Source organism: Sciurus carolinensis, chromosome 1, assembly GCF_902686445.1.
Source record: "Sciurus carolinensis chromosome 1, mSciCar1.2, whole genome shotgun sequence".
In the NCBI taxonomy this organism is placed as follows: Eukaryota; Metazoa; Chordata; class Mammalia; order Rodentia; family Sciuridae; genus Sciurus; species Sciurus carolinensis.
Window position 1 is genome coordinate 113,085,100 of NC_062213.1, and position 26,492 is coordinate 113,111,591.

General features: G+C 40.0%; 1 protein-coding gene across 4 annotated transcripts in view; it reads left to right on the plus strand.

The window, feature by feature from the left end:
* The first annotated feature begins 286 nt into the window (after positions 1-286).
* The window catches only part of Vav3 (vav guanine nucleotide exchange factor 3), a 367,327-nt gene continuing 341,121 nt past the window's right edge, over positions 287-26,492 (plus strand). For all 4 annotated transcript variants that reach the window (XM_047545972.1, XM_047545990.1, XM_047545982.1 and 1 more), the window contains exon 1: positions 287-633. In XM_047545972.1, coding sequence (XP_047401928.1) covers positions 430-633 — 204 coding nt within the window. In that variant the 5' untranslated portion in view covers positions 287-429. The remainder of the gene's footprint in view (positions 634-26,492) is intronic.

A 26,492-nucleotide genomic window follows, 5' to 3' on the forward strand; every position in this document is an offset into this window, starting at 1 on the left:
CCCTCCCCCACGCCCCGCCCTCGGCTACAGACCCCAAGCCAGGGCGGCTCGCGCGCTCCCACCCGCGCCTCTGGGGACTCGCAGACGGCGGCGAGACCGGCCGGGCGCGCTGGGCATGCTCAGTCGCGGGGAGTCGGGCTCGCGAGTCGGAAGCCTGTGCACTGCCGCCGCCGCCGAGCCGGCCGGGGCTCAGGGAGAGCGCGCGGGACTCGCTGCAGCGGCGGCCGGGTCGCGGCGGACCGGGTCCGAGACCGGAGTTGAGCTCTGCGTGGCGCCCCCAAACCGCCGGCTGGGGCACCAGATTCCTAGAACCCGCGCAGGGAAGGGGCCGGCTGCAGCTGGCGTCTGTGGGGCGCGTAGGAACAGCGATAGCTGCGACCGCATCCTCGCTGCCTGCCCCGGCCGGGTTGAATCTGGGAGCCGTCGGACATGGAGCCATGGAAGCAGTGCGCGCAGTGGCTCATCCACTGCAAGGTGCTGCCTGCCAACCACCGGGTGACCTGGGACTCAGCGCAGGTGTTCGACCTGGCACAGACCCTCCGCGATGGAGTCCTGCTCTGCCAGCTGCTCAACAACCTCCGGGCGCACTCCATCAACCTGAAGGAGATCAACCTGAGGCCGCAGATGTCCCAGGTAAGGAGGCCGACCGGGCGCCCCCGCCTCCTGCCGGCATCTCTCATTAATCATCTGGCTAATTTCTTTGTGTAAATGCAAACATCTAGGTGCGCCCAGCTTGCCCTGTCTCCCAGCCTTCTGCTTTGGGGACCACTTCAGCTTTTCCTACCTTGGCTTGAAATGGTTTAGCTCATCAGCTGCATGCTAAAGCCTTGCGTCCGGAGATAGTGTAAGGATTTCGTAAAGGCTATCTATGAGGCGGGAAGAAAGAAGTTGTCGTAGGGTGCCCTTCACCTACTGCGTGTGTGTTGGGCAACAAAGAGAATTTGATCCAGCTCTTCTGAAATAAGGATGGGAAGGGATGAAACGAGGTGATGGGATAAATTTGCTTTTAGTCTGTTCTTTTGCTTTGCGTTTTGTCCCCATGCTTTCTTGAAAGAGGAACCATGACATACATGAGGACTCTGGGAAGTGGAGGGCGTTCGGTACCGTTATCTGAACAGGAATGACACTGGTCAAAGGAAGGAAAAGGAGCAGGATGCAGAGGCTTGTACCCAAGACCCCCCTGAGCTTGTGGCCAGCTGGCAAACTGGATGGTTGTGTTACAGCTCTGCTTAAGCTGTGTGAGGAGTCCAGCCTCACTCAGCAGCCACAGGAAATGAAAAGTTTCACTAAAGATTCCGCTTTCTTTCATTTGGTCCTGTGCTCAGGTGATGTGGTGCACTTTTGACTCCCATGACTGAGCCTTGCCTGGAAGTGCCTCTTTCAGGGTTTTAAGTGAAATGCAGCTCTGGAAGGCTATGTACTTCTTACAGTCAGCTTAAAAGTCGCGGTGCAGCAGAATAGTGGTTTCTTGGTCCTGTCGGAAAGTTTCGATTCAGAAGGATGTTAACACCTTTCATAACCTTTGTTTTCTCCTTCTCAGTGTAAAAAAAACCCACTTTCAACTTAGAAAAGAGTCCCTTTTATGACACATTAGTCCTGTATTGAGAGTCTAAGCTACTTAGCAACTAGAGTAGTGCCTTTTCAAGAAGGAACTGACTTTATACGATTTAATAACTATGTATTTAGAGTGCATACACACTCATTTCTGGTTCTCAGTGTGTGTTTCATCAGGGTCCCTGTGCAGTTTAAATTTTGCACCCCTTACCTGTCTGCTTTCAGTCTTGGGTAGTCTCCAAGAAAGAACAGGCAGGTAAGAGTTGGGAGCCATATGTACTTAAATATAAGGTAAATTGTTTTTTAACTCCCAGAAACCCACATGGTGATTACTAACATTGTAGACCCTTTCACAGCTGTCCCAACTCTGGATATCCTTTCAAGGGGTTAGCAGACATTTCTATTATGGGGGCAGTTGTGGTCAGTTGGCTAGCTAGTCTCAGAGATCCCTATTTTCCACCTTGCTTGTAGTCTTTGACCCTTGCATCAAGGGTCAGGATGCTTTGGCCCACCAGCAGTTAGTATGGAACTGTGCATGTTTCCTGAAACTTAAGTTTCCTGAAACTTTCAGAGGTTGTACTTTAAGTTGTTCCGAATATTCAAGTTTTCTAGACAGTTGAGTATCTCCCTTTTTAAACTTTATTTGAATGTTAATAATGGATGAAATACTTTTAAAAATGTGTTTTGCTCTTTCTTTTCCTCTTAGAATGTATGAGATGTAATTTAATCTTTTTGATGACTAAGGGTTGTCATTATAAGCATCACTAATGAAAATTGAGCACATACAATTCTCTAAGAGCTCTATTCCCTACTGAGGGTACCACAGTGGCATACCAGGTACTTGCCCTAAAGGAATTATTACACTGATATCAGACAAACCACCAAGTTATAATGAGGTAAGTAGGACAGCTAAATGTCTTCCTTAGGGTGTTATGCTTTGAGTTCTTTAGTCAGCCTAACCCTGAGCAAATCAAGTGCAGTTTCCCTTGTTATATATACTATGAGTGAGGACTGTTCTCAAACACGTATCCAGGAAGGCTAGTACCTGAATATAATGGTGCCTCTTTTTGCTTTCTTCTTGACCACATTGTAGAGAGATGAGGTTCTGAGTGACTGAGAAGCAAGGCAGATGAGTTTGAATTATATAGGTCATCATTAAATTCTTAAATGAGACTTATTAAATGGCTTCATGAAACAAGTTGACATATTTAACATGCCTATAGTGCTCAGATATAACTGTGTTCTTAATGTTCATTCTTAGCAAAATTACTTTGTGTTTTTTGTGCTACTGTCATATTAAAGGGTAATAGGTTACAAGTACGATTTTAAAAGAACCACAAAGGTTTACAGGTTCCTTTGGACTGAAATCTCTAAATACTTCTACCTCATATATTTTTCTTGGGAAAGGTTCTGGCTGCTCATGAGGCTCCCGCCCCATCAGCTGTATTTATTACATATGGATGAATAATCTATTAGCCTAGTACATTCCTGACATTCAAGCCAACAGTTTACTCTTGTGAATTTAGAGGTCATAACTACTACTTATCTTTTTTCACTATGTCTCAGAGTCATTCTGTTAGAATCTATTTGAGCTAGGTTCTATTGAAGATATTAATTTTAGATTATTTTCTTATAGCATATGATTTTCTAAGACAGGAAATAACTGGAAGCTCTCACTTTAGAGTTTTATGACATTCTGAAACTGTTGTGAGCAGATGCTGACAAAGGAAAATTTAGTTTATTGATGTTTAGCTTATTGCCTGTTTTTAGTTTTCCCAAAGAGGCTATAAAATGACTAGTCTCTTTTAATAATAAAGGTATTTATTCCAGTGAGTGGAATTTTTTTTTGTCATTTTCTGTCAGTGTTCTGCCTTGTTTACATTAAAAGTATAAATAACCATGCAAATAATGATTGCTCAATTATAGGTTTGATTCTTGAAGTCTTTATCAGTTATGCCAGTGTTCTTCAAAACAGAATCATAAAGGAGATCCCACTCTCTTACTTACCATTCTTCCTGGCTGTGGACATTAGTCTCTTTTTGATCTTGCCATCTTGGGAAGACGTGATCTTTGGTTAGAAACAAGTACTTTTTTATACTGATTTAGATTTTGTTTTTATATATAATGGATAAAAGAGATGCATATCACATTTAGTTTCAGTTTAACATGCTCCTTTTATTATAAAGATTAAGTTAAGTAAAATCCAGCTGGCCATTGAAAATTCAGGAAATTTAGTGCATGCATATATTAGATAGATTTATTTTTCATTTAAAACAATATCTAGGACATAAAGCACACCAATGATTCTGGAGGAGACAGGTCTACTGATGATGACTGTACTAGGGGTGCCTTGTGGAAGGACAGGTGTTATTGGCTTGGTGCTACTTTAAGTGACTAAGAAGGTCTCAGTGAATGCCTATAACCAACCATAGATCTGTCATTAATGGGATGATTTTAGTCTTATTATTTAGAAATTTAAAATTTTGCTTTATATTATATCTTGGAGTGGTAGTACTGCATTTGACGAACTTACTGATCACTATATACATTATATGTTAACTTTGAATCGTCCTAAAATGAATTATTCAGGCTCCAAGGATTTCTTCAATAAACATTTGCTTGTTCCTACTGTGTGCTATGTATTGAGACACTGGTTTGGAGCAGTAAACAAACTCAACAAAGTCCCTGTCCTGAAAGGATTTACATGTTAGTGGAGGAGATGGACCATAAAAAATAAATGACCATATAATGTATGAAGCTGGGTAAAGGAATAGAGAGAAATATGATGTGATTTTATAGAAGGTGGTTTATGTGATCTATGGAAGGCAGCCAAAAGAAAAAAAAGCCCTCTTTGAGGTGTTTCATCTAGGCAGGGACCTGAAGGGAGTGAGGGAATGCAGGGATGTGGATGCTTGAAAAAAAGAATATTCCCAGAGGGATACCACATGCAAAGGTCCTAAGATAATTAACTGAAGACACAGCAGAGGAACAGCAGGGCAAGAGGGGCTGGAGGAGAATGAGTGTGGCTAAGAGTGTAGGAATGCAGTCAGGAGAAAATATGAACCAATTTTTAGGGCTTAGGAGCCTTGTAAGGACTTTGGCTTTCACTTTGAGTGAAATAGGAAGCCAACTGAGGGTTTGAGCGAAGGCATGATGAGACCTGACTTACCTTTTCAACAAGGTCACTTTGGCTGCCATATTGTGAGTAGACTGATGAACAGTAAGAATAGAGGCAGTTGGGATGGTTCTGCCATTTAAGCAAGAGGCATGGTTGCCCTGACCAGAGCAGTAGCAGCAGCAGCAGATATGAAATAGGAGAACTCTGGATGTATTTTGAAGGGAGAGCCAGTGGGGATTTATTGATGAACTCAGATGATTGTTAAGAGAGGAATCAAGAATTAGTACTGTAATCCCAGTGGCTTGGGAGGCTGAGGCAGAAGGATGGCAAGTTTGAGGCTAGCCTCAGCAACTTAGGCCCTGAGTAATGTAGCAACACCCTGTCTCAAAATAATAAAAAGGACTGGGGTTGTGACTCTGTAGTAAAGCACACTGTGTTAAATCCTTAATACCCCCTGCACCCTCCAAAAAGAATGGCTCCAGGAGTTTTGGCCCAAGCTACTGGAATGACAGAGTTGCCATTTACTGGGATGGAAAAGACTAGAGGAAAATAGCTTCAAGGGTATATGTAGGAGGGAAGGAGTAGGAGCTGAAGCTAGTTGTGTTTAAAGTGTCCATAGACATCTGGGTGGAGATGCTGAACAGGCAATTGAAGTCTGAGATGTAGATATAAGTTGGGAGTCATCAAGGTATAGACGGTGTTACAATCATGAGATGGATGGTATCATCTAGGAAGCAGTGTAGAAAGAAGAGAAAAAGTTGGAGTGAGTCATGGGGCCTGTCTTAACTGAGATTGGAAAGTTGGGGAGTTGATAGGAAATGCCCATGAGGGAGGAGAGAGACATAGAATGTGCTTCCAGGAAACCAAGTGCATGAACTGTTTCAAGGGGAAGGAATGATCTAACATGTCAAACGCTGCTGAGAGATCAAGTTAAATCAGGACTGAGGATAGAATATTGGTTGAAGCAGTGTAGAGTTTCTTGATGACTTTGACAAAAATGAATTTGGTGATATGACGGGCAAGCACCCTAATGCAGAAGAAAGAATGGGAGTAGAGGATCAAGACCCCAAGCATAGGTATTTCTTTGCTGGGATGGGGCAGTAATTTTTGTTATAAAGAGAGCAGAAAAATAAGGTAGTGACTAGTAGAAAAAAAGAGGTCTATTTTCTCATCACATAGATTTTTATTTTTTATCTCTTAAAGAGTTCTTTTAAATTTAGACAGATTTTATGATATGGCACTTTTGTACTTGTGTGTATGTGTGAAAAATATATGTATATAAGAAAATGACATAAATTTACCATGTTCTTAAAGTGTTATTCTGAATGTAATTTCAACTCAGAATTATTGATGTTCATGTTTTTCTATATAACACTTTCAGTTGATCATTGAGTGTTGCAGCATTTATAAAAGAATATTCTGGGGTTGTCCCTAGGATCTCCTTTCAACCTGCTAACACCCAGCTGAATTTTGATGTGCTACTGTTTTTTTAAAGTCACATTAAGACAATTTTATTTCTGCTATATATAAACATATTTCTAAAAACACTATATGACTTTCAGCATTGTGGTATGCATTGCTTGTCTGTACTACCAGTCCCTCAAACCAGATAATGGTGTGTGCAGGACATTGGGTTACATAAAAGGGAGAGACAAAAACCCCATCACTGTCCAAAAAGAATGTTGCCCCAGTTATCTTTTTAGTCAGATAGTTCAGAATAATGACATTTTTGAGACTGTCTTGGCCAAAGTCAAGTAATCTGTTTGCCATTTGTTAGGTTAGTCTTTTGGAATATTCCAACATAATAGTAAGCTCAACACCTATGAGGGTCTTTTCACGTCCAGTAGTTATGGCACTGAAAAGCATCCTAAGCACTTGTTCTGCTGCTGAAATTAGTGGCTTAACCTGAAGTGCTGTGGCTTTGTTAATGAGGGAAAGTCCCTCAGCTGCCACGGTGAGGAAAACAAGAGAGTTCTCTTTTGGACAATGGAAAAAATTATATTTGGTATGCAAATGGATTTATCCAATATAGAGTCAACACATTTTCTAATATTCAAATGCAATGGATCCTTCTATTATTTTATAAACTCAGCGTAGAGTTTACATTACTGATCATTCCCTTCCTCCTGAAGTGCTGTATCCCCTTTACTCTCACTGCACTGTACTCTCCAGTTCTCTTCTGTCTCTTATTCATTCGCAGCTTCTCTATATCTAAACTTTCCTTAAACATGTTCAAGTTTTCCCTTTAGTTGTCTTTTCATAGTCTCTTCCTCAGATCATCTCATGACATCCGTACTGTGAATCTATCATGATGGCTCCAAATTCACATTGACAGTCTAGGTCTGCTTATTTCATGCCCTCTGCCTCCATTGTTATAGTCACTTCAGGGTTGGAGTCTGCTCATTCCGGGCAAAGTTAGAATGGGTTGACTGGAGCAGAAGTGTGCATTAAAAATTACTGCTCAAGCGCAGTCAAGAAAGGATGGGGCCAGGAGAGGGATAGAGAGGTACTCAAAAGATTAGAGAAGAGTTGGAATGGATAGTACTTGGGAGCCTCTTCCTGCTGAGAGAGTGGAACATATTTAGACTGAGCCCGGGATTTCAGGCTTGGGTGACTGATGGAGGAGGGGCAGATGCGAGGGAAAAGGAGCAACATTGAGATGTTGAACTTGAAGTTACTGCCAGTTACCCTCTAGCTTCTCAGATTCAAGCGTCCCACTCTCTCACTACCTCTTTCTTTCTGGCTTATTCTGCTAATACCTAAAATCCAGCAATCTTTTGAACTTGTTGCTCCTACCACCTCTTCACTGCCTTCATTTCCTTCCTTCTTAGCTTAAGTACCATAGCTATTATAATTACTTCCTTGGCTTCTCTTATTTATCTTGCTTGTTTGGATAAACAATATTGTGGCTAAATCCAACTTATTACTTATTTCCTGCCTACAACTGAGATGAGGTAGGGAAACCCAGGCTACATTGGGTCCTCTCACTTTAAATTTTTGATCCCTGACTTCAACTTTAAATTTTTGATCCCTGACTTCGAGTGGGCACCCTACACTACCCAGTCATTTCATTATATTTCTCAGAGTATGACCCAGGGACTCCTGGAAATTCTTGAGAGGCTTTTAGGGATTCTATAAGGCAAAAACTTTTTGTAATATTAAGACCTTATTTGCCTCTTAATTCTCACTTTCTCATAAGTACATGACAGAGATTTCTAAAAGCTATGTGGTACTGCTGATGTCTTTGCTACAGTTAATGGTGGAATACATGCTCGAGATTTCTTTACAGATTTCTTAGTGTAGAATTCTAGTGTTACACATTGATAGATATGTACCCCTTCAAACAAAAGCTGCTGAGAGTTCTCAATAACCACTTTTTTTTTTAAGAGTGTAGAAGGGTACTGACACCAAAAAGTTTGAGATCCGCTCTAGATCATTTTTTTTTTTGTTTCTACTGCATGATTAATTTGGTACCTTTTCTTCTTTCCTCTGACCTCCATCACCTCCTCCATTCTTTCTCTCAACTGATGACCTTACTTCCTAGTCCACTGAGAAAACGGACAAAATCAGAAAAGAGCTTCCTCCAGCTACCACCCACCTATATCTGGGTCCATAAATGGTACTTCCTGTCCTGGAACATGAGTGAGTTAACAGTGCTCCTGGCAGAGGCCAGTTTCTCCTTCATTTTTCTCTTCCTTTTTCCCCTGTATCATCATTCTCTTCTGGATCTTTTCTATTTTCATGTGCTGTTATTTCCCTCATTGGACTCAGGGAATGTTTTCAAAGTAGAACCACAAAGACTTGCTGATGAACATTGGGTGTGATGGAGAGGGACTCAAGTTTTGACCTGAACTACCAGGACAGGTGCTCAGTCAGCTTCCTTAAAACTCTTGGTTCCTCATGGACCACAGATAAAATTCACAGTCCTTAAAGCACACAAAGGCGGGTGGTCTGGTCCTCCTTCATCTCTCAACACTCCCTCCACTCTGTACTCCTGACCTCTTCATGGTGTCTTGAATGAGTTGTGCTGTTACGCGACTCTGTGCTATTGCATGTTCCTCTTTCTTTTTTTTCCTTTTCTTGTTTTGAAGTGCCCGTCCTTATTGTCTGAAGATTCATTTCCTGAGTCACCTTTGCAGTGGGTCTCCCCGGGCTGCCTCTTGGGGGCAGCTCATCCCATGCTGCTTTTGTGGTACACATAGGTGGAGTGCAGCATTCCTTGCACTATCTTGGAATTTTTCCTTCCTTCTAGGCTATGACTTGCTTGAGGCCACTGTAGGTAATTCACAGATGTGCATGTCTAGAAGCTGACAAAGGAGTCGTACATAACAGGCATACGTAAATAGGCGTAAATTCATCAGGGAGTTGAAAATGACTCCTTATTTACTATCTTTTCAAAAATATCTACATAAATTAAAAAAAAATACATACCCAGCACTAACCATTTCATTAAAATCCCAAAATACCTGCCCATTAAGTGCCATTATGAATTATAGCAGAGGACATTATTCCTCTACTTACCGATGGAGAGACTTTGAGATAGTGGCTGATCCTGTTTTTCAGCTTCCTTGTCTGAAAAATAGATCTAATCAAAGAGTACACCTCCTAGGGTCGGTGGACCAGACGAATTAACTCTCTGACTGGCACGTACGTGCATGATAGACACTATTTTTACTATAACCATTGTTATTACTTCTGCACACCTCCTGTGCTCTCATTGAATCCCCCAACACCATGGAGCAGGTTCTGTTATTTATCTCCAAGTGATGGACACTCTGTGAGTCTGAGTGGTTTAGTAACTTGTACTGACAAATAGTTCATGGTAGAGCTAACATTAGAATTAGAATATTTAAGATGAACTAAATTCCTCTCAGCAAAGCTATTGGCACACCTGAATGTGAACTGCCATGGAATTTTCTTTAATTTTGTTGTATTGCTCTTTCCTGGTGTTCCTTGGAGAAATGTTCTCTGATGGGCCTCGTGGCTGTTGTTAATAGTGCTCCATACTAGTCAGAAATTGTGTTACTAATGTTTGAGGATGCTGACTATACCACCTGTATGATTTGATACACATTTCTCTCACTACTTAGAATAAAATGGAGGTTAGACCTTTGGCAGAATATGATGGGAGAAGGAAATACAATCACATAGAAAAACTAAGGAAAGTTGATGAGAGGAAAAGAGAAAGTGAGTGTAGCTGGTCCTTTTTGACCTTTTAATATTGCCTTGTGACAGCTGGCCTTGGGCACATGGTTTAACTCTCTGTACTGGTGTCAGGAGTGCCTGCATTTCCCTGGGTAGCAGTAACACTGTTGTTTTAAATGGTATGCTTTGAAATAGTTCTTGCTCTCTGCATTTTAACTATTCTTGCAAATGTATAGATAGCCATCACTAGCTATTATTTAGAATATTATTACATCTCTTTCACACCCCATTAGCAGAGATCCTGCATGATGTTAAGGCCAACCACAAGTTTACATTCTGCATTTATCCAGTCTTGGACATTTAATGTACAAAACAATGAACAGTAAAGGTAGTTACTTTTGATCTCCATGGAAAATTATTTTAGAACTGTATTTTATGCTGCTATCTGAATATGCTTTCAAAATGTGTGTTGCAAGGGCTGCAGCTAGCCTCTAAGCTGCTTACGTAACAGGAAGCCAGTAGCATATGCTTCTCACATGGGAGTTCTCTAAAGGGTCAATTAATATGGAATATTTAATGATACACTTGATACTCACCTTCCATGATTTTCAAAGTGCTTGTCTTAAAATAGATCTGTAACAGCTGTTCTGTATAAACAAGCATCATGTCTCTTTCTGCCTTTTCCTGGGATCATTGGGGCAGCATGGTTCAGTGAAAAGGCTTCAGGTCAAGTATTGGGAGACCTGGATCCTAGTCCCAGCAGGCTGTGTGACCTTATCATATTTGCTTCTCTTTGCCTCTGCCTTCTACACTTAGAGCAATAGTAGCAGATACTTACAAAATATCATTTAGGAAGTTTTATGGTTTCATGAAGCTCAGGCATCAGGCAGAAATGGTAGAATCCCAGCCCTAGCACTTAATGACTTGATCCAACCTTATTTGTTGGATCTCTGTTTCTTCATCTGATGGACAAAAAATAATAAAACCTGGCTTTTCAGAGTTGTGGCAAGAATTAAATAATACATTTTAATTCTTGGTGCCTAGTAGGTACTCAGTAAGATTATTTCCTTCCACCTCTGCCTTCCATTCCCCATCCTCAAAAGCCTGTAAGGCAGGAAGGAGATCTTATCACCACTCTCCAGAGGAGGAAATTGAGAGGCATGCTGGCTAAAGGGCTTTTCTCAAGGTCACACAGACAGGAAGTGGCGAAGACAGGACCTGAATCCAACTGTCCTAATTCCAAATTCAGTAAAAATTTCCTGTCCCTGCTGCCAAACTCAGTGGTTACACAGTGAATTGCATGAGGAAACGACTGGGAAAGTGCAAAAAGCCAGGCATGCTCTGTAAACGTAAAATAGCCTTGTATTATTTTGCACTGAAAGTATATTTAAAATAATGATGCCTGTTTCCAGTTGTTTTATAGTCTAATTAGTTTACAGATTATTTGCTTTTGGGCAGTTAGCTTATAGATTATCTGCTTTCTATTTGTCTGTTTTCATGCATGTGAGTTGATGAACTAAATCATTAGGTTGCCTATTAGACATTGTAGTAGATGCCGAAGACTAAAAGGAAAATAAAGCTCAGGCCCTGACCCTTTGTTACTTGCATTCTACACCGAATGGATTTTGCGGCAGAGTTGCTTGAATGTAACAGGGGTACAGAAAGGAGCTATTTGAGTTAGAGTGAATGGGCAGCAAATATTTGGTAGATGGGTAATGCTCTTCTGAATTTTCTTGAGGTGCAAGGTATGATACTAGTGTTACAAAATGGATTTTTTTCATGTGTATGACTCAAGTAATTTCTCTCCTTTCCATCAGGATTTGTTTAGAAAGTTCTATGTGTAAGTCACCAAAGGCATAAAGATAAATCACATGAAACTTCTGCTTTTGGGGGGCTGGGAGAAAATAGATTTGATCTTTGAGTCAGGCTTTGACAGGAATGCAGAAAGGAAGTAAGTCACTGGATGCTGCAAGATGGTGCAGAAGTGCATGCAACTGGGGCGGGTTGAAGAGATATGAGATCGGAAGAGGACAGACCGTGAGTGGTTACTGGAGAGGAAGAAGGTTTGAGAAAGAAAAGTGGGTGGGGAGAGAGTGCGTGAGACTAGGAACGTGCAGACATCCAGACCTTAGCGATGTCCTCAGTTAGGCAGTTATTCTGAGCAATGATGAAATGTCCTTAAATAGCATTAGTATGGCATTTGGCTGTACCGTCTGCATGGCAGTGGAGACATTAGAGTATACATCTTTGGTGTGTGGGTTTGAACATCAGACAATGACTTATTATTTTGACCATCTTGAAAGCTGAGGGAGCAAAGACTGTTGGGACAGTCAGATTGCTTAATGCTTATCTAAAGTGCTGAAAGTAAAGAAACCTGCTCTTTCTCCCTCTAACCTCCTGACTTGCCCTGTCTCCCTTCCTCACACCTGCTGAACCACTTATGAGCCTCCCTGTGCTCTTTGACTGATATTGCTTCCTTCCCTGGCCCTTCCTGGTCTTAGTTGTATACTGCTGAGTTCATAAATGATCAGCCTTTCCATTTTCACCCTCAATCCACTTTCTTTCTATGACATCACATGGGCAGTCACCCCAGCCCTGAGGCACTGCCCTTCACAGGTTTTCCTGCCCTTGTGCAGAAGTTGCAGAGAGCTGTTGGAGAAGTGACCACTATGTCTCGCCAGCCTCTTTTGATGGCTAGCTTTAGTGCAGCTTGTCACTGTTTTCCTCTGCCTCTTTGCAATGCCTCCTATGCCAGCCCTCCTGATTCCACACACCCAGAATCCCAAAATCTGCCCTTGTCCTTGCAGGGTTGGCTGTCCCTCATCTTACCACCCAATCTTCCTGAGTGTTAGCTTGTCTTCAGCCCATCCTTTACCACTCCCCACGTGGTGACCATGACTACAGCTACTATAAGTAGCTAGTGTTCCAAACTTTGCAAGTTACATTCATTTGTACTTTTTTTTGGTCTTCTGACTCCCAAGAAAGAGTTTCAGGTCTTCAAGGGAATATTTAATAAATTAAAATTCTAAGGAGGTGCTCTGAAACTTTGGTTCTGAGAAGTAGAACACTGTATACTAGATGTTACTTTCTCTGGTTTTTGGTCTCCTGAGCCCAGGGTGTGCTGGAGTGAGCATTATTGATGAGCCAGAAACTCTTGAGTCACATTTTTCAGTTCCCAGCACTGCCTGAGCTGCCTGTCCCCTCTTGTAACCAGCTCAGAACATCTGCATTTTTGCAAGTTCCCTCCCCACTTTGGAGCAATGCTATGATTCAGTAGTGCAACTTTATCTTGATCATATGTGCAATGCCTGATAGAGAAAGTAGCTCTAGAATAGTTCTGTCGCTTTTTGGAACTCAAAGATGTAGTTTCAGCAGGAGATATTTAGTATCCTGGCATTTGATCTTCAAATCTAAGAAAGCATTTGTGGGCTAAGGAAAGTTTGTAAGCTCAGGTCACACAAGACATACTTGACTTCACATTATTTATGATGACAGAGTACTTGGAAATAGAACCTTGAATGTGCCCAGAGACTCCTTTGGGATTCAGTAGGCTATAACTATTCATCCTCAACAAAGGGGAAAGCAGGAATTGAGTGTTTCTGGAGCTCAGAGTAAGCACTAATGCAAAAGATGTGGGTACTTCCAGAGATGATGTTTAAGAAGAAATGTGACATAATTGCTGTTAACATCAGTGTTAGTTCTAAAACATGAAGCTGGACTTTGTGTTTGTGTGTGTGTGTGTGTGTACAAAATTTGCTCCATTTCAGTCCTCAGTTCTTCCACTTTCTCGCCTCTTATCCCTCTCCCTGTTCCTTGTCCTTTACTAGTCTTCTATTTATTTTTCCTTTTCACTTGGTGATTTATAGATATACATGGAGGTGAAATTCATTGTGGTATATTCATATATGTACATAGCATAATTTGGCCAAATTTATTCTGTAGTTCCTGCCTTTTTCCATTCCTCCTCCCTCCCCTGCAATCCCCTTCCTCTACTCCACTGATCTCCCTTCTATTTTCATGGGGGTCCCACTTTTTATTTCCTTATTTTCTTCTCAATACTACATATGACAGAAAATACTTAACCCTTGACTTTGGGTCTGATTTCACTTAGAAATGATGCTCTCCATTTCATTCATTTACTAGCAAATGAATTTCATTCTTTTTTATGACTGGTAATGCTGTTGTGTGTGTACGTGTGTGTGTGTATGTGTATCTGTCTATAGGTGATATATATCTTTCACATTTTCTTTATCCATTCATCTGTTCTGCTGATGGGCGCCTAGGTTGGTTCTGTAACTTGGCTATTGTGAATTGTGCTGATACAAACATTGATATACCTGTGTCACTATAGTATGCTAATTTTTTTTGTATTTTATTTTTTAAAAAAATTTTATTTGTTCTAATTAGTTATACATGATAGTAGAATGTATTTATACACTTTGATATATCATACATAAATGGGGTACAGTTCCTCTTTTTGTGATTGTACATGTTGTAGAACCACATCAGTCATGCAGTCATACATGTACATAAGGTAATAATTTGTTTCATTCTACTCTCCTTCCTATCCCCATATCCCTTCCCCTCTCTAATCTAAAGTAACTCTAGTCTTCCTAGTCACCCCCCACCCATCTTATTGTGAATTAGCATCCCTTTATCAGAGAAAACATTCAACCTTTGGTGTTTTGGGATTAGTTTATTTTGCTTAGCATGATATTCTTCAGCTCCATCCACTTACCTGCAAATGCCATAATTTCATTCTTCTTTAAGGCGGAGTAATATTCCATTGTGTATATGTACTATATTTTCTTTATCCATTCATCTGTTGAAGGATACCTAGGTTGGTTCCATAGTTTAGCTATTGTGAGTTGAGCTGGTATAAACATTGACATGGCCACGTCACTGTAGTATGCCAATTTTAAGTCCTTTGGGTATAGGCCAATGAGTGGGAGAGCTGGGTCAAATGGTGGTTCCATTCCAAGTTTTCTGACGAATCTCCATACTGCTTTACAGAGTGGCTGCAGAAATTTGCCACTCCACCAGCAATGTACAAGTGTGACTTTTTCTCCACATCCATGCCAACACTTATTATTGCTTTTGTTCTTGATACTGGCCATTCTAATTGGCGTAAGATGAAATCTTAGAGTTGTTTTAATTCGCATTTTTATAATTACTAGAGATGTTGAACACTGCTACTTGTATTCTTGATAATTGCCATTCTGACTGGAGTGAGATGAAATCTCAATGTAGTTTTAACTTGCGTTTCTCTAATTGCTAGAGAAATTGAACATTTTTTCTTATATTTGTTGACCAATCCTGTTTCTTCCTCTGTGAAATGTCTGTTCAATTCCTTTGCCCATTTATTGATTGGATTTTTTTTTTTTTTTTTGGTGTTAAGCTTTTTGAGTTTTTTATATATTGTGGAGACTAACGCTCTTTCTGAGGTGCAGGTGGCAAAGATTTTCTCCATTTCTGTAGGCTCTTAATTGTCTCCTTTGCTGAGAAGAAACTTTTAGTTTGATACCATCCCATTTATTGATTCTTTATTTCACTTCTTGCGCTTTAGGAGTCTTGTTATGAATTGGGTTCCTAAGCTGACATGATGGAGATCTTGGCCTGATTGCCATTCTAACTACAGTGGACTTTTGAAAATATTTATGCAGAAGTTTAGATGGTTAAATCCATGTTGAATTTTCAATCTTTTTGATTATACAGTTCTATTTATTGACCCCAGTTAAGAAAAAATAATGAGAAAGGTAAAATAAACATTTATTTAATTGGCTTCTTACATACTTACTTTGGTAAATGATCTAATTATTTTCCTTGCATGTTTAGTAAATGCTTCAAAAGTTTCAGTGATGCATATAAACTTCTCACCTATCCCCCTAACACTAATCAGAAGCCTTGCCCACTTGGCTCTAGGTTTTATATAAAATAAACTTAATTAATAATACATTTAAAATAATAACAAATTCTCTCACCTATATAAAAGAAGATATAAAATATGTCTTAAACCCCATGTGAATGCAACAAACAAAACTTCATCTATGTTACCCTTTAGACAGTTCCTCAATTCTGACGCTTAGCCTAAGGACTTATAATTGACACACTGTTCCTATAAATTGGTGAGGCAACATGGTATGACTTTCAAACATATTGCCTTGAATGTGTCAAACTGATTTTGAATCATACCTGTGCCACTTTAAATCTTGGACAACTTAACTACTCTTGTCTTAGGTTTCCACATTAATAAAATAGAGGTGATGATACCTATTTGCAATCTCCTAAGAATTAAGTTATTTGAAGTAAATGCATATTACTTCATATTCAATGCAGTATTTGGACTTAAAAGGTACTCAGTAAATGTAAATTTCATTCATTTAGCCTTTTAAAAAAACTTTTTAAAAATTCTATTTATTCTAATTAGTTGTACATGACTATAGAATGCATTTATATATTTTTGACAGATCATATGTAAATAGAGTATAATCTCTCATTTTTCTGATTATACATATTGCAGGATCACATCAGTCATACAGTCATGCATGTACATGAGGTAATAATGTCTGTTTCACTGTGTCATTCCTTCCCCCATACCCTTTCCCCTCTCTTCACTCCATTCTACCTTATATAAACTAACTCTATTCTTCCCTATCCCCCCCTTATTGTGAATTAGCTTCCACATATCAGAGAAAACATTTGAACTTGGGTATCGCGTTCCCTCTGCCCGCAGAGAGAGACACGACAAACGTCTGAAGCTTTGGAAGTTTATTGTGCACAGTCTTCCTTTCTTTCCCTCTTTTCTATCCCTTTCTCTCTTTTCTTTCTCTCGCTCTCTTTCCCTCTGCTTAACTCTCGCCTGCTCCGGTCGCTCCGCTCCTCCCGCTAGGCTCACGCCTGCTTCGGCCGCTCCGCTTCTCCCACTCGGCTCTCGCCCTCGCTCGCACTCTTCTTCCTCGCTTCTACTCCTACTCTCAGCTTCTCTTTACTCTCAGCTTCTTTCTTCTCTCAGCTTCAGCTTCCCCCCTACTCCCCCACCCACCAAGCTTATATACACTTCAACCAATCAAGGGAGAGCACACGAGGTAAACGCGTGGACAGCTGCAGGCATAGAATAGGTACACGAGGGGGGCATGCTCTAATCACATCGTTAACTAGCCAATCATTGGAATTTGCTGGTTGTTTACTGTATAGCTGGCCGCTTTTGGCTCAGCGCCAGGCGCCATCTTGACCGTGCCCAAGGCTGGGGGTCCCGGACACCCCGACACTTGGGTGTTTTGGGTTTGGCTTATTTCACTTAGCATGACATTCTCTAACTCCATCCATTTACCAGCAAATGCCAGAATTTCACTCCTCTTCAAAGCTAAGTAATATTCCATTGTGTGTGTGTGTATATATACATATACACACACACACACCACATTTTCTCTATTCACCCATGTGTTGAAGGGTATTTAGGCTGGCTACAAAGTCTAGTTACTGTGAATTGAGCTTCTGTAAACATTGATGTGGCTGTGTCACTGTAGTATGTTGACTCTAAGTCCCTTGGGTATAAACCAAGGAGTGGGATAACTGATCAAATGGTTCCATCCCAAGGTTTTTTTTTTTTTTTTTTTTTTCAGAGAACATATTTTCCTTGATATGATTTTATTAAAATTTATTTTTATTGTAAACAAATGGGATACATGTTGTTTCTGTTTGTACATGGAGTAACAGCATACCATTTGCATATTCATACATTTACATAGAGTAATGATGTTTGATTCATTCTGTTATTTTTTTCCTTCCCCCCACCCCTCCCACCTCTCTTTACCCTCTATACAGTCCCTCCTTTCTCCATTCTTGCCCCCCTCCCACCCCCCATTATGTGTCATCATCTGCTTATCAGTGAGATCATTTGTCTTTTCATCCCAAGTTTTTTGAAGAATCACTAAGTAAATTACAGGTTGCTAGGTAAAATGGAAAAGAGGGCTAGCTGAAAATTAAACTGGCAGTAGTAAAATCTGCAAATCATAGACTCAAGAACTCAAAAAGCATGTTGCTCTTGGATTATGGAGAATGAAGCCAAATTACTTTCCATGCTTCATGAGGCTATGAGGAAGGATGGTCCTGTTTGAATGGATCTTTATAGTAACTGACTTCATTGTTTAAAGAGTTACATACTATTTTGGAACTGGAAAAATCCTTACAGATAGTTCTAGTTGAGGAACTTGGTCCTAAAAATGAGCAGTCTAAGGCTTCTGATGTGTACAGCGACCTGACCACAATCACTGGACTTGGCAAAACTGGTCCAGACCTGGGTTTCCTGATTTCAGTCCATCCATTTTACCAGACTACTACTGACCTGGACCTCCAAAGAAGTTTAAATCATGCTTACTCTTTCTAAAAAATATACTTTTTAGAAAGATTAGAAAGTACTTCAGTGAAGCACTTATAAAGACCTTATTCTCTTTCATTCACTTACTAATTTATTTTTTTCATTTTGGAATGTAGTAGTATAGGGGAATCAGTGAGGGTAGAAATACAAAGCTCAAACTTAGGAGCCCAGAACTTCCTGGGAAGATTGACTGAGCATTGGAAAATTATTAAATAATGAAAATTAGTAAATCAAATATCTGATGCTTCAAGGAGTAAAACCTCAGCTATGTGGAAAGGTAGCCATCCAGAATTACTCAGTTCTTAAGAAGGCTGAAGTTTTACCCCATTAAACCAAAGAACAAAGTATGTCACTTATTCCTGAGAATACAAATATTCGTGTGTGTTTTAATGTCACCTTAAGTGTTTTTCCTAAATTCCGAATTCCATGAAGTTGGAGACCATTGCTCTTCAGCTTTCCATTCCTAGCTCAGTACCTGCTGCAGAGGTACTGCCATGAATGGCTATGAGTGACCATTTAATGAACCCCTTATGGTAGCCTTACTGTTGGTTGGGCAGGGATGCTAGATTTTAGTGTCTTTTAGTCACAGGATGAAAAAATTATAATATTCTGCCAGTTGTCATGAAGGGGAAAGGCAGTATGATATATTGAGAGGATATGGACTTGGGCATTAGAAGGCCTGGGTTCACATCACACCCTGTTAACTGGGTGGCTGTGGGAAAATCCCTGAATCTCTCAGCCTCTTAGTTTTCTTGCTTGTGAAATGGGGATAAATATAACTGCCAGGTGTTGTGAAGAGCGAGTAAGTTCAGACCCGCAGAATACCTAGCATAGAACCAGGGGCATGGTGTGCCCTTGGTAATAAGGTAAGATGCTTTCCCTTCTTCCCACTTGATCATTTACCTTTGTCGTATATGGTTTTCTCCACAGTTCTTTGGGGATTGTATCATTAAATGATCTGTGGCAAACTTTTTTCTCTGTTGCATTCTTTTTGCAGCTATTTTATTTAGATTTGTTGAATCTAAGACTTGGAATATTGTGACTTTAAAAAATTTCTAAGCAACATAATTTTATCTTTTGATTAATCTGTTGATTATTTCATATATAGTAGCTGAGATATAACAAAGGCCCTAAAAACCAGCTCCCTACCTGGAACTGAGACACCTGCATTCAAATGTTACCTCTGTGACTTATGAGATCAGTGATCTCTGGGCCTCTGTTTTCTCTGTGATAACCAGGGAGAGGGTAGAATTGTACATCAGAAAGGAAAAAGACTTTAGAATTCAGGTTTTGGATCTGCTGCTGATTAGTCACATGATCTACCCAGCTCTTTCACCTCTTGGTTCTTTGAGCTTTGTCTTAGGGACAATGCTGTCTGTGCTTTAGATCTTTTTAAGGATTACATAATGCATGACAGAGCTTCCCACTTTTCAAATTCTTAACAGAAGAGTGGCAAAAAGTTCTGCTGAATACTGACTGTTATGGTTAATGGTATTAACATCTACTTCCCTAGGTAGTTAAGAGAACATAATTATTGCAGCTGAAGAATTTTAAGACACTGAGCAGTTTTCTCAAGGTCATGTAGGAAGTAAATATTGTTAAATGGAGGAGTGAAAGAATAAACTGTCCCCTGAAAGACAAATGTGGTTTTGGTCTTGCAAAGGTAAAAAATGTAGCTTGCCTTTCTGGGACATGAAAACCAGAAGAAATAGAGGTCTCAAATGAAAGGAAATGTACCAGGCATAATCTAATCTCTTAGGAATGCTCATCTTCATCATTAAGTCCTTCTGCTATGCTGTTTGACATAGGTCCTGTAGGAGAAGTATGTAGCTATGAAAATGAAGAATCATCTGCCTTATTAGTAAGTTCCCTTTTTATGTAATCAGCTACTTGGGCTATTTCCAGTAACATTTTATAGATACTGTGATTCTCTATGTCCTTGTATAGTCTATTTCTTCCCTTTGGATCATTTCCTTCATCTTTATTTTCGAAGATGAAATTTCTGGGTCGAAGGTTACAAACCCATTTGCAGCTCTTGTTAATAAACTGCTAGACAGTTTGCAGAGAAACATTTCCAATGAACAAAAAAGGACAAATTTCTGAAGACTTGGTTAAAAACAAAGACTTCAGTGTCATTTTGATTTGATTCCAGCCTCAGTTGCCTATATACTCAATGACTGAGCAAATTACTTGACCCCTCTAAATCAATCTTAGTAAAGTGGGACAAAAGAGACAGGCTCATGATATCTGTCCAACTTTTAGTTGGTGCAAGGTATTTATGGTGCTCACCCTTCATTGTCTGTCTTCATTCCATCTATGCTCTCCACTGCCCACCCATCTTTCACTTGGACCACTGCCTTCAGATGAGTCTTCCTCTGTATATGCCACCTTTCAACAATCCAGTCTCCCAACTGTATAATCAGTAATATTAAAAACAATGAGAAATGCCCTCCCAAAGCACCAACCTGATCCTGTGAACCCCTTTGTAACTTTAGAATGCTTACCTGTGCTCTGAGGGCAAAATTCTGAGTAAGACCCTTTGTGATCTGACCTTGCTTGTTTTGTAGCAGTCAAATGGGCTATTTTTCTATTCCCAGAATTTGTTAGCCCATTTTTTAATTCTAGACTTGGAACTTGCCGTTTTATCTTTTGTTTCTTGGTTTTCAAATTACCTTTTTCTGCAACTCCTCCTTGCAAATATTTGTTTCATGACCTATTTTCCTGCTAGACCCAAGCTGCTTCATCAAGCAGGGGCTACTCACATTTTATTCACTGCTGATTCCTGGGGACCAACACAATGCCCAGCTCTTGTGCTAAATGAATTATTAGGGATGTTTAAATAACAAGATACACAATAACTGTTACTATTAGCCATAAACACAGGAGAGAAAACGAATTTTAGGTATAATTTGTTAAAAGCTTTTGTGATTTCAAATTACTCTGAAACTAAAAAATGCAGTTATTTTTTAACGACTTTTAAAAACTCAAATGCATTTTGTAATGAAATAAGATCTCACTTTTTTCTCATATTTCACCTAAATGAGGGTAGTCTGAAGAGAGGGCACATACTTATAGCAAGCATAGTTTAGTATCAAGCAATCTTTTACCTTAGCCAACATTCTTCATGCAAGACCTATAATAACATTACCTGAGCCATCCAGGAGGCTGGGCAGAGCATCATCTTGGGTCAAACAGCATAGCAGAAGGACTTAATGAAGAAGATGAGCATTCCTAAGAGATTAGATTATGCCTGGTACATTTCCTTTCATTTGAGACCTCCATTTCTTTTGGTTTTCATGTCCCAGAAAGGCAAGCTACATTTTTTTACCTTTGCAAGACCAAAACCACATTTGTCTTTCAGAGGACAGTTTATTCTTTCACTCCTCCATTTAACAATATTTATTGAACATATAGTCAAAACCCTGTTTAGGTACTGAAGATGTAAGAAAGAACTGGGGTTATAAGAGAAGTGTGTGTATATACATGTGTGTGTTTGTGTGTGTGTGTGTGTCTGTATGTATGGTGTAATTCTTTATAGATATATATGACAGAGTGTATTTTGACATATTATACATACACAGAGTATAACTTATTCCAATTGAGATCCCATTCCTGTGGTTCTATATGATGTGGAGTTTCACTGGTTGTGTATTCATACTGAACATAAGAAAGTAACAGCCTATTCATTCATTCTACTGTCTTTCGTATTCTCATCCCCCACCCTTCCCATCATTTCCCTTTGTCTGATCCAATGAATTTCTATTCCCTGCCCCCCTTATTGTGTGCTAGCATCCACATATCGGAGAAAACATTCAGTCTTTGGTTTTCTGGGATTGGCTTATTTCACATAGCGTGATAGTCTCCAGTTCCATTCATTTACTTGCAAATGGTATAATTTCATTCTTCTTCATGGTTGAGTAAAATTCCATCGTGTATATGTACCACATTTTCTTTGTCCATTCATCTGTCGAAGGGCATCTAGGTTGGTTCTATAGCTTGCTTATTGTAAATTGAACTGTTATAAACATTGATGTGGCTGTGTCATTGTAGTATGCTGATTTTAAGTCCTTTGGGTATATGCTGAGGAGTGGGATAACTGGGTCAAATGGTGGTTCCATTCCAAGGTTCCTGAGGAATCTCTATACTGCTTTCCATAATGGTTGCACCAATTTGCAGTCCCACCAGCAATGTATGAGTGTGCCTTTCCCCCCACATCCTCACCAAGACTTATTGTTGCTAGTATTCTTGATAATTGCCATTCTGACTGGAGTAAGATGGAATCTCAGAAAAGCTTTAATTTGCAATTCTCTAACTGCTAGAGAAATTGAACATTTTTTCATATATTTGTTGACTGATCGTTTTTCTTCTTCTGGGAAGTGTCTGTTCAGTTCTTTGTCCACTTATTGATTGGGTTATTTGGTTTTTTGGTGTTAAGTTTTTTGAGTTCTTTGTATATCCTGGAGATTAATGTGCTGAGGTGCAGGAGCAAAGATTTTCTCCCCATTCTGTAGGCTGAAGAGAGGTATGTGTTTGAGGATAACTTTTTCCTGCACTTCATGTTTACCCATGGGAGAACTTGTTAGGCTGTTAACATATACTTGGGCATGTGTGACTTAGCTTCTTCTGGGTCTTATTTTTGAGACCTACCTGCTTACAAAGAGAGTGGTTGTTTTCTGGTCTGTTCTCATTCCTATGGCCAGCTAAGCAGAATAGGTTTTGTTTTAAAGGAGGATTCTTGAGATAGAAAAAAAATTTTTTTTTTTTTTTTTTTTTTTTTTTTTGTAAGAAGTAGGTATGGTGTTGGGAGTAGAGATTGGATGAGAGGGGAGCCTGTATGCTTAAGCCACATTTCTAATATTTATTAACTTTCATTAGTAAAACATCAAAACATTTACATTTTTTTGTGGGGGTGGTGGTGTATACCAGGGACTGAACTCACTGGCACTCAACCACTGAGCCACATCCCCAGCCCTATTTTGTATTTTATTTAAAGACAGGGTCTCACTGAGTTGCTTAGTGCCTCGCTTTTTGCTTTTGGCTTTGAACTTGTGATCCTCCTGTCTCAGACTCTGGAGCTGCTGGGATTACAGGTATGTACCACCTCCCTGGCAACATCTACATTTTGATCCGATTTCAGTACCTATAGCTCACTGGATTTTTCACTCAGTAGGAAAGAGGAGTACTTGCTCTTTTGACCTTGTAGGACTGTGAAGCTTATGGCAGCCTAGCTGACCATGTTAGCCTAGTTTGGCACAGGTGTTTTTGATGCATGTTAGGTCCTCCTAGTGTAGGACTTGCATCCTAGCAAGGGGAGCTGGGCTGGACTTTGTGGGTGTACTTGAAGCACTTAAGTTTTGGCTTTTGTGGTTGCAGGTTTGTATTGCAGGTGAGGCCGAGGACGGAATTAGATATTCTGTCATTTGAGGGAGAATAGCGATGATGATTTTTATTATGTTTTGGTCAAGACTGATGGCCAGGTCTTCAAACTGCAGAAGTGACAGTTTCAAGAGTACTATTGTGTGATGTTCTTCCTTTAAATTGTGAGAATCAGGCTAGGGTAGGAAGTGATAAATTGATTTTACCACATTCAGTTAATTTCATTCCAGGCCAAAGGAAGGCCCTGGAGGAACTAATCTAATGCAATCTTGCAGTTTATCTACAAGATCTTAATAGAACACCAGTCAAGAGCAGATTAAGAAATCATTCTCTGCAGAAGGCAGGTCTCAAAGAGTAGACCCGGAAGAAACTCAACTAGCCACTGCTTTTGGAGACAGAAGCATTATTCTAATGCTTTAGCAGGAGTCTCCCCACAATGAAACTTGAATTATTTTTGCTCTGGACTTATTAATGATGTAAGTTCTGGTCATTAGATCATGGAACTGTAGCTTCACCTACAGAGGAGTTGTAGATTTTATTAAGCAAATAAAAATGGATGATGTGAAAAATAAAAAAATAAATTGGTAAAGATTGACACTTAAAAAATGAATGGTGTAATCCTTGTTTAAGAAATATGTGGTATATTCTTGAGTTGAGATAGACAAATGCATCAGTAAATTTATTGCAAACTCCAACATTAAGATGACAATAGAAAAGGTCACTACCTGGAGCACTCAGAATCTAGAGATCAGATTTTGTTAGGAAATCAAGAAGGAATTAGAGTGTCTTGAAAATATGTTTTTATTTTAACAGAAAAAAAGCAGTGGTAGAATGAAAAGGTGAGGATGGGAGTAAAGTTCTCATTTTGTTAGAGTTGAAGGAGAAGAATGAGATCTTGAGGTAGGGTAGGTATAAAAAGAAGGGATATTCACTCAAATGATTGCTAATAGGGTGATGGTCCTGAAGAAATAGAATGAAACAAGAGCCAAGAAAGGTGCAAAGTGCTTTCACCAGAGTCCAGAAAATATCACTAGGTGCCCCTTCAACAATTCATGAAAGTCGAGGATTAACTGGAAACTTACTTTGTGTAGCTCAGGACTGGGAATAGTTTTGCATTTTGTGCACTACATGAAGAGTTTTGCTGGGTTAGGTTGAAATGCACCTGACCGGGCCTAGGTTTACATCTGTCCCTGGGAACCTTCTTCTAATATGTATAATCAGTCCAGTGGGGTAGTCATGGTGGCCCTGGGAGGGCAATAGCAAGAGGTTACAGAAAATTGGCATTTGGGGAAAGCCTAGAAATGTCAGCAGAAAATACTGAAAAGTTTAAATATGTCTTGAGATGATAATTACTGTGGTTGGGCAAGCAGGAATCACCTGTGCTCTGAAGGAACATTCCCACATTATTTATGGAGTTAGGACTCTCAGTGACGTCAGGGAAAGGTGAGGTTCATTCTAGTGGAGACAGCCCAGACCTGGCTAGATGTGGCTTATAAGAGATACCTCCCAGCTGGGATCACTAGCCCAGGAAGTAAAGATGGACTTGTATTGTTTAATAATGAATATATTTATTTTGAAGGTCATATTCAGAACTTTCCAGTTCTCTTTTGTGTAGGAGTTTTAATATGCTAATAGGTTGAGGAATGTGTTAGAGAAAATATCTGGTGCAGGAAGTTAAAGAGAAAGCAGCAGAAATAAGCCATGAAGTCTTCCCAACAATGGTAGCTGTAAAGTAGAAGAGAAATGAGGAGCCTCTGAGTATTAAGGGAAAGGAAAAAAAAAAAAAAAAAAAAAAGTGGGGTGGAGGATCAGTGAGGAATAAGGAAAAGTTAAACTTGAGAGAGATGTCCTCTACTTCTGGCAGAAAGCAGAAGTACCGTGTAGGAATGCGAGTGTCTCGAGGTGCCCACTCAGTGCTGTAGGTCCTCACAGACCTGGACAGTGGGCTTTGGGAGCAGTGAAGGCAGTCCTGCATCTGCTGAAGCTCAGTTGGAAGAACTGTGAGGTCTAAGAGATAGTCCTCCTCAGGAAGCAGCCCCCACAGCCCAAAGCAATCACACAGCAGAAGACAGTTGCTGCAGATGCTGTGAAACATCGTGGAGATGATAACTGCCCTGCAGATCCCACATTCTGTTCAGCCCTTGGGTGCCAGAAACAGGCGGCTCAAAGAACCAGGAGCTAAGGCTGTGGAAGGTGCAGGCCTGGAAAGAGAGGTTCCATGCCTCATGCCTGAGGGGACTTGGGGCTGCCACCACTTTGAAATTTCTAAACTTTGAAAGAGGACAGTGAAGCTTCAGTGCGACTCTAAAGGAAAGGCACTATGCAGAGTTGGGTTTTCACTCCTCTGTGCGAAAACTTAGTGCCAAAATTAACCTCCCATTTTGGGCATTTCTCCTAGTCTAATCAGCAGTGTTGTTTTGTTTCTTTGTTTTTCATTGTGCTAAACTATACAACATAAAATTAGCCTCTTAACCATTTTTAAGTCTACCATTTGGTGTTGTCAAATGCATTCACAATGCTGTGTAGTCATTGGCATTAACCATCTGTAGAGTTTTTTTCATCTTTCCCAACTGAAACTCTGTACATACTAAACTGTAACTCCCCCCAGCACTTAGAAGCCATAATACTATTTTCTGCCTCTATGAATTTGACTACTGTATTTTATTAAAAAAAATGAATTATGTGGTATATGTCCTTTAGTGACTCGCTTTTTCACTTAGTAAAATATCTTCAAGGTTTATCTGTATTGTAGCATATGGCAATATTTCCTCCTCCTCCTTATTCTTCTTTTCCCTCTTTTCTTCTGGCCTCAAACTTGTGATCTTTCAAATGTCTTGAAGCCCCCCCCCCCTCGCCACGCCCTTTCAAAGCAGTTCCATGGGCATGGCTTATGCCAGGTACTGGATTCTGTGAACGCTGTCT